The sequence below is a fragment of the Ictidomys tridecemlineatus genome, chromosome 4 (assembly GCF_052094955.1).
Source record: "Ictidomys tridecemlineatus isolate mIctTri1 chromosome 4, mIctTri1.hap1, whole genome shotgun sequence".
NCBI classification, from domain to species: domain Eukaryota; kingdom Metazoa; phylum Chordata; class Mammalia; order Rodentia; family Sciuridae; genus Ictidomys; species Ictidomys tridecemlineatus.
The window spans coordinates 76,866,638-76,879,793 of NC_135480.1; the positions used below are offsets into that span (position 1 = coordinate 76,866,638).

A 13,156-nucleotide genomic window follows, 5' to 3' on the forward strand; every position below is an offset into this window, starting at 1 on the left:
TGTTCAAGGCCTTCCTAAATTTATCACATTGGCCTTCAATTTGTAATCCTCCTGGCCCAGTCTCCTAAATCTATAGGATTAAAAGCATGTCTCACCACACCTACTATTTTTTTCACTTTTTATTTTTCATTCCTACCTCAAAATTGTTTGCTGAGGACTTTTCATTTTGTTTTTATTTTATTTTAACTGAGGATGATGTTCCAACAATTGGGAGTAAAATTATAATGAAAGAAAATAGACACTCCCAGGTCTGCCAGAAAATCAAGACCAGGGAATGAACTGCAGTAGTGGTTCATGCTACTTGGGAGGCTGAGGGAGGGGAGCCAAAAGTTTGAGGTCAGCATGGGCAATTTAGGAGGACCCTGATTCCAAATAAAATGAAAAAGGCTGCAGATGTAGTTCAGTGGTGAATGATTTTTCATAGTATGAATTTAAGGCCCTGCCTTCAGTTGCCAGTACTGAAATTAAAAGAGAAAAAATAAAATAAACTGCCCAACAGAAGCACATTTTTAGACTATTTTTTGCAACTAGAGGGTCACAGGTTGACCACTACAATACCCTTTCTTTCATGTCTTTCTATTTTCAGAGATTGAAAAGAAGCTACCTATGTCAGATAAAGAAATTTTTAAAAATCAGGAGGATTTTGAATATTTTCAACATGAACTGGATTAAAAAAAAAGAGTTGGGTGTGATCACACACACACACACGCATATACACACACACACACATATTATTATTGTTTTTCTATCTGAAAAATTTTTAAAAAATGTCCATCAGATTTATGGCATTTTTTCATAAAATTATCTGTCAATTTAAAAAAATAAGAATAAATTTCAAAAAGCTTTCTGAAATAGATTAAGAAACACTGTATTGCATTTAGTTTTTTTTTTTTTAATGTTTTTCAGAGTGTGGGTCTGTTGCTAGCATTTAATTTTGGGGATCAATTGACCTAGAATTATAGACACACACCATGATACACAACCTATAAGGCTCTTAAAAATGTGAATGTTTAGGCATAATAGCCCCTGCCTATAATACAGCTACTCTGGAAGTTGAGGAATGAAGCTCTCACGTTTCACACCAGTCTCAGCATGTTAACCAGGCCCCTAGTCAATTAGGAGACCCTGTCTCAAAAGAAAAAAAGAAAAAAAAATTCTGGGAACATGGCTCTTTGGTTAAGTACACTTGGTTTCATTTGTGAGGACAAAACTAAAGAAACAAATATGTATATAAATCCTGTGTTTATTCAAAGAAATGTATATCTCTCTCAAATTACTTGATTAAATTCATATCTATTTAAGGTTGATAGTTTAAAGTGGTCTGCTTTCACTGTAATTAGAGACTTTGTTGGTTAATATGTATTTTATTCAGTGACTCCTGAATTGGAATGCATTCTTTCATTCTTTATTTATTAACAACATGTGCTAGCCATCATGAAGAGACTACTAAGATAGCAGACTATTACTCCATGGAAAGCTAACTGCTCTCTTGAAAGCTAAAGTGTACTTTTAGAGCAAGGCATTGAATACATGAGTATAAGAGTAATCACATACTTTCAGAAAGGTTGAATGTTACAAAGAAAAATACTAGTCACAGTGATCATAATTGCTGAAGAGTGTACCCAGACCAGTGTAAAAAAACAAAAATCTAACCTTAAATATAAAACATGATTAGGGTGTGTTTGGTTGAGATAATTAAGTGGGAGAAAGTATAAGTTGAAATGACTAAAGAAAACCATTGAGTCTGGAGTGGCCCTGATACAAGAGTGAAATAAAGAAGGATATAAAGTTAGGCACCAGCCAGAATATTCATGACCATGTAGGGTCCAGAAAGTCTTTTTTTTTTTTAATTGCGGAGGGTGATATCAGGAATAGACCTCAGTGGCACTTGAACATGAGTCACATCCCCAGCCCTACTTTATATTTTATTTAAAGAAAGAGTCTCTGAGTTGCTTAGTGCCCCACATTTGCAGTGGCTGGCTTTGAACTTGCAATCCTCCTGCCTCAGCCTCCACAGTGCCTGGGATTAAAGGTGTGAGCCACCACCCAGCCAGAAAGTCATTTTATTTTGAATACATTTTTCAATTTGTTGTATGTATATAAAAATGACTTCTTGTTATCCACACAAACTAGAAGACAATCTACCATAGATTGGGATATTTCAATTTAAACAGTTCATACAAAGCAACAACTAAATTAAAAAGTGGAAAGATTATTTAAAGAAAATTCCAAACACATGAAAAGATGTTCCATCCAATTCATGAAAGGAATCAGTATTTTCTCACACACAGAAAGGAACAGAGCATGGAGGATGGAGGACAGTTCAAAGAATGGGCTTTGGTGTGAAAGTGCACGCAGAACTCTGACAGAACTAACAACCCCTCTAGTGGACCCAGAAAGTGGGGTGCCAGCATCCAAATAGGTGTAGCCACAACTATGGCTCTGAGAGTCTAGCCAAACAATTGTGCTATAAGCTTCAGGTGGGGGAACCTGGGAGAGCTCTCTGCAGGAGAGCAGCTCAGCTGGACTATTCTTCATGGTTAGAGCTGCAGAAGGAAATTTATTAAGGACCAGCCCCAAATTAGGATCAAGGTCTGTTTGTAAACATGCACAGAATGTGAAAAAATAAAATTGCCAAACTAAATTATTGTTCATTGTTGGCTCCTGCCATCCAACCTCTGGCAACTTCTAAGCAATCTTTATTTCAGGGTTTCTTGTTCTAAGATTTCATAGTAAATAAATAAATAAACAAACAAATAACATGTAACCATATGACAAGAACCTTGCCATATAACAATCCAATCTTATTCTCATTTTTGTGGTGGCAGTAGATACCAGTGAATTGTTCAAACAAAAATGAAACATACTTGAACCTTTCCTCTCACTCTGTTATCAGCTTTCAGATTCATCTTGGAAGGATGTTGGGTAGATTTTCTCAGGGGAAAGTGGTGTTTATTTCTTTAGGCAAAACTAAAAGTTTGCTTTAAAACCTTTGAAAACTTTAAGTAAACAATACATTATTTTTCCCCAAGCAAGGCAAAAATATATTTATATTTTACTTGCAATTATACAAGAAACAAATGAATTTGAATTATCAGGATTTTGTAAAATTCCAAAAAAGAAAATAATAAAATTAAGTAATTTTACTCTCATTACTCCTATAGCAAATCCCAATTGTATTCCTCATAGAAATAGAAAAAGCAATCATGAAATTCATCTGGAAAAATAAAAGACCCAGAATAGCTAAAGCAATTCTAAGCAGGAAGAGTGAAACAGGTGGTATCACTATACCAGACCTTAAACTATACTACACAGTGATAGTAACAAAAACAGCATGGTACTGGAAGCAAAACAGGCTGGTAGACCAATGATACAGAATAGAGGCCTCAGAGGATCAAAAACAAGCACTGGAGAAAAGATAGCATCTTCAACAAATGTCTGGAGAACTGGAAATCCATATGCAACAAAATGAAATTCAATCCCTATCTCTCACCATGCACAAGAATTAAAACCAAGAACAATAAATGGGATGGATTGAAACTAAAAAGTTTTTTTCTCAGCAAAAGAAATAATCTGTGAGTTGAACAGGGAACCTACATCCTGCAAGCAAATTTTTACCCCTCACACATCAGTTAGAGCACTAATCTTGAGGGTATATAAAGTACTCAACAAGTTAAGCACCAAAAAAACAAATAATCCAATCAACAAATGGGCCAACAACCTGAGCAGAAACTTCTCAGAAGAGGATACACAATAAATCAACAAATATATGAAAAACTGCTCATCATCTCTAGCAATCAGAGAAATACAAATCAAAACTACTCTAGAATATTACCTCACTCCAGTCAGAATGGAAGCTATTATGAAGATAAACAACAATAAGTGTTGGTGAGGATGTGGGGGAAAAGGTACACTCATACAATGCTGGTGGGAGTGCAAATTGGTGCAGCCACTGTGGAAAGCAGTAAATCTGGGAATGGAATCACCATTTGACCCAATTATTCCTCTTGTCAGATTACCCAAAGGTCCCCAAAACATTATACTACAGGGAAAAAGCCACATCAATGTTTATAGTAGCACAATTCATAATAGCTAAACTGTGGAGCCAAACTATATGTCCTTCAGTGGATGAATGGATTTAAAAAATATGGCATATATACACAATGAAATATTACTCAGAACTAAAAAAGAACAAGATCATGGCATTTGCAGGTAAATGGGTGGCATTAGAGAAGATTATGCTAAGTGAAGTTAGCAAGTCCCCAAAAAACAAATGCTGAATGTTTTCTCTGATATAAGGGGGGGGTGACTCAAAGTGGAGTAGGGAGGGAGAACATGGGAGGAAGATTACCTCTAGATAGGAAAGGGGTTAGAGAGAAAGGGCGGGGTAAGGGGAATAGCAAGGATAGTGGAAGGTGATGGTCAACATCATACAAAATACATGTAGGAAGATTTGAATTTGGTGTCAACATACCTTATATACAAACATAGATATGAAAAATTGTGATATATATGTGTATTAGAATTGTAATGCCTTCCCAAGATGCTGCAGCTATATGGAAAAAAGGGGCTGTTTTTCATGCTTTTTCATCACTTTCTTCTCCCAAATAAAGGCAACAAGAAGCTACAGAAGTAAGTCTATAGCCTATATTTCAATTTTTGTGTTTTCTCAATATATACATACAAATACATGCACACACTATGTGCATATTCATACACATATGTGTTTATGTATGTATTTTTTAAAAGTTTTCCATTCAAGTACAATATAAAAGTATCATCTTTAATATTGGGCTAAATCAAAGATTTTTCAAATTATGGTCCGGTGATCAGCATCAGTAATAGCATCTTATAATTTATTTAAAATTTGAACTTTTTCCCATCTCAGATCTACTGAATAAAGACTCTCTGTGGTCAAAGCACAGCAATAAATATTCAAACAACTTTGGCAGGTGGTTCTGATGCATATACTAGGTAAGTCATCTACCTTGATATTCATCTGAGAAAGATTCCAGCTCAGATGCAAAGCACTGGACAGATGGTAAGGAAAACCCTTGGCTCTCTGCTGCGTCCTCCTCTTCCAAGATCTGAATGGTTTGGTCTGACAGAATTTCAGCTCTTGTGGTGTTGGGGGTGTGGGGCAGACAGGATCAGATAGTAGAGGTTTCTCAAGGAGAAGTACAGTGAGCTGTATTCACCACATTTTCTGGCTTCTGATTACTGTTATATTTGAACTGCATCTGCCCCTGGAGATTCACCTCCAGTGCACCTTGGCAGATTCTGGGCTTGACTTCTATAAAGGAATTTTGTTATTGATCATTCAGAGTTCTATCTACCTCTACTTGTCCAGTACAATTAGGCACAAGTGGTTTTGCTATTTGCAAAAAAGAAAAAGAAAAAGAAACACACACACAAACACCAAAAAATTGCATGGGGTTGACTGGGAAGTTTGCTTCTATATGTATTGAGAGGAAGAGAGAGAAGATTTAGTGTGAAATTAGTTGTACTTGATTCCCATTTTTAAAAAATAATAATAATTTAAAACATTTTTGGATGAAACCCAGGGGTGCTTTACCACCACTTTAAATCCCCCTAGTCCTTTTTACTCTTTTACTTTGAGTTATCATATTGCTAACTTGCTGAGGATACTGCTGAATTGCTGAGGCTGACCTCTAACTTCCAATCTCCTGCCTCAGCTTCCCAAGTGCCTGGGATTTTAAGGGCTGCAACACCACACTTGCATCACGTATTTGCATTTCTAAAAGCACCAAACTTTGAGAACCACAAACCTGGATCATTGGTATATTCCACATTGTCTTAGCATGTCCTATTCAATTGGTTTACCCAGTGTTTTAGAAGCCTTTTTAATATTTCATAGCATTTATTTTCATTACTGTTCTCTATTATTAGTTGGTCTTTTGAAGAATAATTTTTAAGAAATAGCTTTCTTCCTTTCATAAATGTTATTTAGTAAAGATATTAAGTCTTATGTGATGCTATAGCAGAGATTATGAAACAGCACAATGTGAACTACCATTGTTTTTTTTTAATACTTCTTTATTTAATTAATTTATTTATTTATATGCAGTGCTAAGGATCAAACCCAGGGCCTCACACATTCCAGGAAACTGCTTTGCCCCTGAGCCACATCCCCGCTAAACTACCATTGCATAAAACATAGCAATTGTTCACTCATTAATAATAAGTCAAATATTTGTTAAGTTCCTCTTATGTTCTAGACATTGTGAAACTGCTAGGAATGTAGACTAACTATAAGGCATTTTATTTTTTGTACTATATTCTATTATAAAAGAAAAGAACCAGCTACTCTGAGTTATGAAAATAGATTTTTTTTTCCTGATCTTGGCAGTCCGGAGATTTCCCTGTAAAATAGATTTTTTTTCTCTCACTTAAGGATGAATTGATGTGCAGTGTTTACTACATGAGGGATAAGATCTTAGACTGACATTTGCATTGTGAAAAACCATGATGGTTCCCAATGTGTAAACTTCATTCCTTTTATTAGATCCTTAAACTAGAAATACACATCTAGTATATTTAGAACTCCAGTAAGCTCACAAAGCAGGTGAGCGAGCACAGATTATACTTTAGATAATGGGCCAGAAGAGATGCTCTGAATTTAAAATACTCCAAAATTTGCATATTACATTATCTTCATATTTAATAATAAAATGAGGTTACAATAAAGTAGAAAAACAGTAAAAGAGTGAACAGTATTATTTATTTTCTTCAACTGAGGACTTCCTTAGACATGGAGTTCCCAGACAATCAAGCTCCTGACTTATTCCTGATCATTGTGGCCAGTTAAAAAGAAAGGCCTGACAGGGAAATTCAAGGAACCAGCAGGGTATGTCCATATAAGGGAACTCGTAGCAACATTCACAAAACTCACACTTTTGCTCTTAAAATCAAGGAACACACCAATCCGGCCCAGAGGCTTCTCTATATATTGGCAAGTCACCAGGGGAGAGGTCAAAATTCTATAATGATCACCTTCTTTCATGCACAGGAGGAGGAATATTTCCTTAGTGGCAAGCATAGTGCCAATATTTTTCCAGGACAATTTACAGACTCCCACTGCCCAGTCCCAAGAGTTATCCACATCCAGCTCCCAGTAGTGTTGCCCAGAGATGAAGATATGGGCTCCCCATGCAGCAAAATAGTTGGATCTGTCAGAATTCAGAGATGCATCTTGATGGTCTTGTCCAAGTACAAATGTTCTCACATCCTCAAAAAGCCTGATATTATGATTGCTTATTTCATTACTGAGGGAAATTTCCACTGTGAAAAGAAAAGAATACTCCAGTCAAAATTTATTGTAAAAAATAAAGTTATCAGGGGAAAAGATTGATCAATGAGTATAAAATTATAATTAGCTAATAGTAACTTCTTGTGTGGTATTATGCAGTAGTATGATTTTAGAAAACCATAATGTTCTGTACACTTAAAAAAGCTATAAGAAAGTAGTTTGCATGTTTTTACCAAAAACAAAAATGATAAATGTTTAAGGAGATAGATATGTTTAACTCAAGTTAAACATTATACAATATATATATATATGCATTGAAATATCACACAGAAGTCCATAGATATCTCTAATTTCTACTTTTGTGTATCAGTTAAAAACAAATTTAAGTTTAAAAAGTAAAACTAAATTATCTCTGATAAGACAATCTACTTCATTGAGAAGTAGGCCAAGACTACAAAGGCTGTTCTAGCTAGAAAAATAACAGATTCAAATTCAAAATATAAAAATATATGTATAATAATAAAATTTGTGAAAAATCCATGAATTATACAGAGAAGGGAGGCTTTTTTTTTTTTTTTAAGTACAGGAGATAGAACCTTAGGGCCTCACTAAGTTGCTTTGAACTTGCAATCCTCCCGCCTCAGACTCCGAAGCTCGTGGAATTGCAGTCATGTGCCACTGCACAAAGTGCATTTTTTTTACAAGTAATTTATTGGAAATGTGAATGGACTTATTCATTCACTAACTTTCTCTTACTTTTGTCTGTATTATGGCAGCACAGTTATTTATAAATACCTATTCTATCATCATCTATCATTTAAATACCTGTCCTGGAAAGAAGCCTTTTCTCTCTTAAATGAAAGATCAATAAAGGGGGAAACAATCTCAATAGAAAACTATCCCTGAACTACACTCTCCATAGTCAGTCCAACCAGTGGGCTGACACTCACCACGACAGAGGTTGAGCCTGTCTATCAGTCCTGTGATGGGTTTTATGCTGAGCACTGGTCTCACAGGATGAGGCATATGCTGTTGCACTGTCTCACTCCTAGAAGAAGGAGAATGCAGTTAGTCATTTGAGTGCTAAAGAATTCACCACAGTGCTTGAGGAAAGACATACGCATGCAACTGAAAATGTTCCCTCCTTGTGAATTACTCCCATAAACATCTTCTACAACTGTACCATTGTTATGGTATTATTCCTTCCTTCTTTTCTCTTTCCTTTCATGCACCCAAATGTACTTGCCTCACTCATCTACTACCCGGAAAAAAACAGTCTATGTAGCTAAAGATTTTTATGGCTTTGAATCCTAAAATTGCAAGTAGCTGTCTTCTAGCAAATTCTACAGGGCAGAAACTATGTGCAGTAAAACACATACACACATACTTGTATTCAAAAGTTTTTGAGAACCCTAGATGATGTGCTATATACTAAAATTATGCATATACATTTATAATGCAATATAATACATATATTTGATATGATTTTCAAATGTTCTTTAATTATGGAACCAGTGATATTACTTTGACAGGTATGGATGAAAAATCATTTTTCCTCAATATTCTAACTTCTGATGATTTCTTATCCTCTCTTCTGCCAGACGATGTTTATTTTCCACATGGGTCTGTGGCAGAATCTCCAATTCTTAATTGAGGGTCATTTTCAGTATTTACAGATAATTCTTAGTCTTTGCTTATGTGTCATAATTAAACCTCATCTAATACATAATGGCTTTATTTTGTTAGAAAAAAAGTTTTATATCTTTCACAGCCCTCCTATCATTTCAGTTCACATTGAAAGCCAAATTTACCTTATCAATAGGTCTCCCAAATCCTGTAAAGAGAAAAAAAAAAAAAGATAAGAATCCTTCCAAAATACCAATCACAACCATGCCCAAGCCCCTTAAATTGGATTTTCTTTTCCTTTCTAAAGTATAATCCCAGTACAACACATAGATATCCTCTAAATTTGATGCATTTGGAACCCTAGGAGTGAGTAAAAGACATGATAACCACAGTTAAGTGGGCATTTCTGTAACCATCAGCTCTCTGTCAAGAGGTCTTTCCAAGGACTTTTTCCTAAGAGCTGAGGTATTCCAAAATAGAGCCGATGTAAATTCAGGATATGCCAAGGAAATGTTACCTTTCCCCAAATATTGCTCATTTGAGACAAAAATAAAATGTCCACAATAATATTGTTATTAGAAATAAGATAAATCAGAATTTTAGAAGAGATTATTCTCTGGGGATGCTACTCTTACAATTCTGTACAACTTGTTCATAGTTAGGAATTAGTTTATTATGCCCATTTGTGGAATGGCCTCCATCAGAAGTATGGAAGGTGGCAAAATATATTTTTAGTACTGAAGAGACAATGAAGAGTAAAGATGTGTAGAAAATGGAGTTTAAAACCAACAAAGTCTTTACCTGGAGCAGCTTTTCCCCTGATTTATGGCACATTCTCATCAGCTCCTCATACATTCCTTTTAGGTGTTTCTCAGTTTGAACCATTTTAGCTTCACTTCTCTTGAGTTGCTCTACAATATTTTCATCTTCCTTTTGTAGACTCTCCAGATGCTTCTGTTCCTCCATGCAGAGGACCGGGTACAGCTTACTATACTCAGTCTTGATCATGTTTTCCTGATGACGTACATAACTCTGCAGGGATGTGAATTTCCTGGGTCACACACTCAGGACAACTGTAACCTCCTTCCTTCCTTAACCCTTACCTGTTTCTCTCTGGCTCATTCCTCTACCAATCAGCTATATATATCCTCAATTCAGGTCCTCCCAATTCTCAGAATCCACAATTTTTTATTTATTTTCCTCTATTAATAAAAAAGATCAATCTACTTTTCCTCAACATGTGTCCATCCAGGAATTTTTCAAAAGTGCTTGTCTTTAGCAAGTTTCTGAGATACCTGGAAAATGCCCTTTCTATACCCTTCAAATCTGAAAGACTACTTTTAAATCATTGACATTGTTATCATTATGTGAGATTTTTATTTAATGTTAGTTTCTATTCTCAAATCTCCCTACATCTATAAACTGACCATGTAGAACTTTCAGAAATATTACATATTACAATCAGGATTAGAAGCTACACAATAAGGTCTTCGTAAAGCATCTAAGCCTAAGGTTTCAAAAGCATTAGTACCCTCCTGAACTTTACCTTCTTACCTGAGGTTGCAGGCTCTATATTGCCCCGTTACATTAAGAACATTAATCCTCATTTCATTGCCTATCTCCTCTCAGTATCCACTCCAGTCCTTTGTGTTGTGTCTCCCCATTCCCCAGCTTTTTAATATGTTCTATTTTCTCCTTGAACCCATAGTGTTTGGCTCCTGTGCAATCTTTTCAGCAGCACAGGTGCACTTCCCGTTTTGCTATTCACACCTCCTTTCTATCTCCAAGAGCTCATTGTCCTGATCAGCAAGAAATACATTGAATGCACAATTATATGCTCTTGAATTTCTACAATTCATCTCCTACCTCAGCTTCTGGCTTAAATAATTATGACAGGTCTTCAATACTGATTCAACTGTCAAAACTCAGATTGATCTTAGATTTCAGACATTTTGTCTGAGCTCCTTAATGTTACTGAATGTCTTCAAATCCCTGTATGTTCCCTCATATTACCATTTGCTGAGCTTGTTTTGATGTTATTTTTTGTGGCTGTTAATACAGGAGCTAGAAATAATAAGTGTGAACTCACATTGAAAGGCACAATTATTTCTCCTGTAGTTCTACAGAGGACCCTAAGGTCACATGATGACTTCAGTTCATTTTGCCTTACATAGAGATAGAACCCAAGACCCAGTAAATGTTAGGCAAGCCTTCTGCCACTGAGCTACAGCCCCAGCCCTCTGCACAAGTTCTTAAAGGGAAAATTTGTAGCACAACTGTCTCAAGCTGTTTCCTAGGGCAATAACTCTGATACTTACATCCCATGTTAGAATTTTTCTTTTCTCCTCATTCAGGTTCCTCTTATTTTCTTGAATTTTTCCCCATAATGATCTCATTTGCTTCAATAGCTTCTCCTGTAAGGGAATTATCAATGTAAAGCAGATATACACATTTCAGACCCTAACAGATGGACAGAGTTAAGGGATGTAAAATAAAAGTACTTTAGTGAGAATAAAATGCACCTGTGTGCCTGTTTCACCCTCTAAGTTTCTATTATGCAACAGACTAAGAAATTTTATGAAGTTGGCTACCTTTCAGGTAGGCATTTTGTCTCATCATTTGTATCTGCTAATGCTTCTCTCCTGTTGATCTCCTTCATATTCGTCTAGTATTACTAAATGTGTTTCCAATATAAAAGCTTTGTTCAGCTGGTCAAGGTGGTGCATGTCTGTAAATGCCAGTGACTTGGAAGGCTAAGTCCAGAGGATCAGAAGCTTGAGGCAAGCCTCAGCAATTTAGTAAGGCCCTAAGCAACTTAGTGAGGGCTTATCCCAAAAATAACAAATACAAGTGGCTAGGGATGTGACTCAGTGGTAAAGCAACCTTGTGTTAAATTCCCAGTATAAAAAAAAAATCATCTTTTATATACTCTTGGTCACCAGTGACCTTTTGAAAATGGGGACTTTAAGATGTCTTAGCCTAATTCTGCTAAATTTACACTGAAATGATGTTTGTTGACTTTATTGGCCTCCCATTGAATGCTAGCCTCACAAAAACAGGTATATTTACATATTCTATTGATATCTCTATCTTTGTGTCTTATATGGTATCTGGTTCCTATTAGGCCCTTGGTAAAGACTGGATTAATCATCATGAGGACCATCACTTACCCGGTACTCCTCAGCAGCCTCCTCAATGGGACAGTGTCTGTGACCCCTATGCTCCTGAGAGTTGGAGCAAAGCAAACAGAGCAAGTTCTTGTCTTCTTCACAGAAGATCTTCTTTGTCTCCTGATGGGTCACACATGTGTATTCCTTGGACCGCAGGATTTGCCTTAGCCTGGCTTGTCTGGCAAGTAAAGACATCCTCTTCACACAAATATCTGGCTTGAAGTCTCTCTGCTGTGATGGCCTCTGGCACACATGGCAACAGGCAGGAATTTGGGCTTCTTCCCAGGAAAGGCAGAGACAGGGCCAACAAAAGCTGTGCCCACAGCCTATGGTGACTGGGTCCATAAGGTAGTTCATGCAGATAGAGCAGGTGAGTTCTTTTTGGAAGGGTCCTGGGATTTCTGATTCCATTTTTCTGAGGGAAGAAAACCAGGAGAATTTTTTCATCTATTCTTCAAGAGAGAAAGGCCTGAACAAAATTGTGCTCAAGTTCTCATTCAATAACACACATCTACTTGGATCAGAATACATAATTAGAATAGATTACCTATTATATTATGCCAAGCTCTATTCTCCCCCCATAAATGTACCCTATTTCTTGAGGTACAATTTCTCCATAATTGTTTGACTTTTAGGAATTTGATTCAATCTATAATTCCACTGCATAAGTTTGAAGTGAAATGAAATAATCCTAATGTTCATTTCTAGTTTTTGGTTAATTAAAGGGCATGTGCCTGAGCTTTAACCTTGTTATTGTCTTTAACTTCATAACTATTCTATCTTGATGAAGCCTCTGACATCTTTACTAGTAAGTATTGTAGCCAGAACACAAATTTTTGATTAACATTAAAATAAGGTAACAACTAACACATTATCTTTTTCATCAACAATGGTAATTCAATCACCAATAATTCTCTTTTGTGTTGATTGTTTCAGAGATTGCCTAGCAAATTGAGGTTATCATGTTTAGGGTTACAACCTTATAAATAAATTATAAGTTTTAAAAATGCATTAATAAAATGCACTGCACAATGCCACTCATCTGCATGTGTTATTTCACTTATAATCCAGAAAATATTTTTCTTGTAAT

General features: G+C 35.9%; 1 protein-coding gene across 1 annotated transcript; it reads right to left on the reverse strand.

Moving 5' to 3' along the window:
* Positions 1 to 6,802: 6,802 nt before the first annotated feature.
* LOC144376689 (tripartite motif-containing protein 43B-like) lies at positions 6,803 to 12,477 on the reverse strand. Its single transcript, XM_078044949.1, has 6 exons — positions 12,067 to 12,477; positions 11,203 to 11,310; positions 9,698 to 9,910; positions 9,082 to 9,104; positions 8,221 to 8,318; positions 6,803 to 7,302 (listed from the first exon to the last, which is right to left on the reverse strand). Exons 1-6 carry the CDS (start codon positions 12,475 to 12,477, stop codon positions 6,803 to 6,805), a joined length of 1,353 nt encoding a protein of 450 aa, XP_077901075.1.
* Between the last annotated feature and the right edge of the window lie 679 nt (positions 12,478 to 13,156).

What these genes read in the sequence shown, in the direction of transcription:
- LOC144376689 (XM_078044949.1), bottom strand. Translation starts at nt 12,477, where the DNA reads ATGGAATCAGAAATCCCAGGACCCTTCCAAAAAGAACTCACCTGCTCT. An exon ending in CATGGGATGTAAGTATCAGA is followed by an intron (nt 9,911 to 11,202) that starts GTTATTGCCCTA and finishes GTACGTCATCAG; the next exon opens with GAAAACATGATCAAGACTGA. An exon ending in CAGGCTCAACCTCTGTCGTG is followed by an intron (nt 7,303 to 8,220) that starts GTGAGTGTCAGC and finishes TTCTTTTCACAG; the next exon opens with TGGAAATTTCCCTCAGTAAT.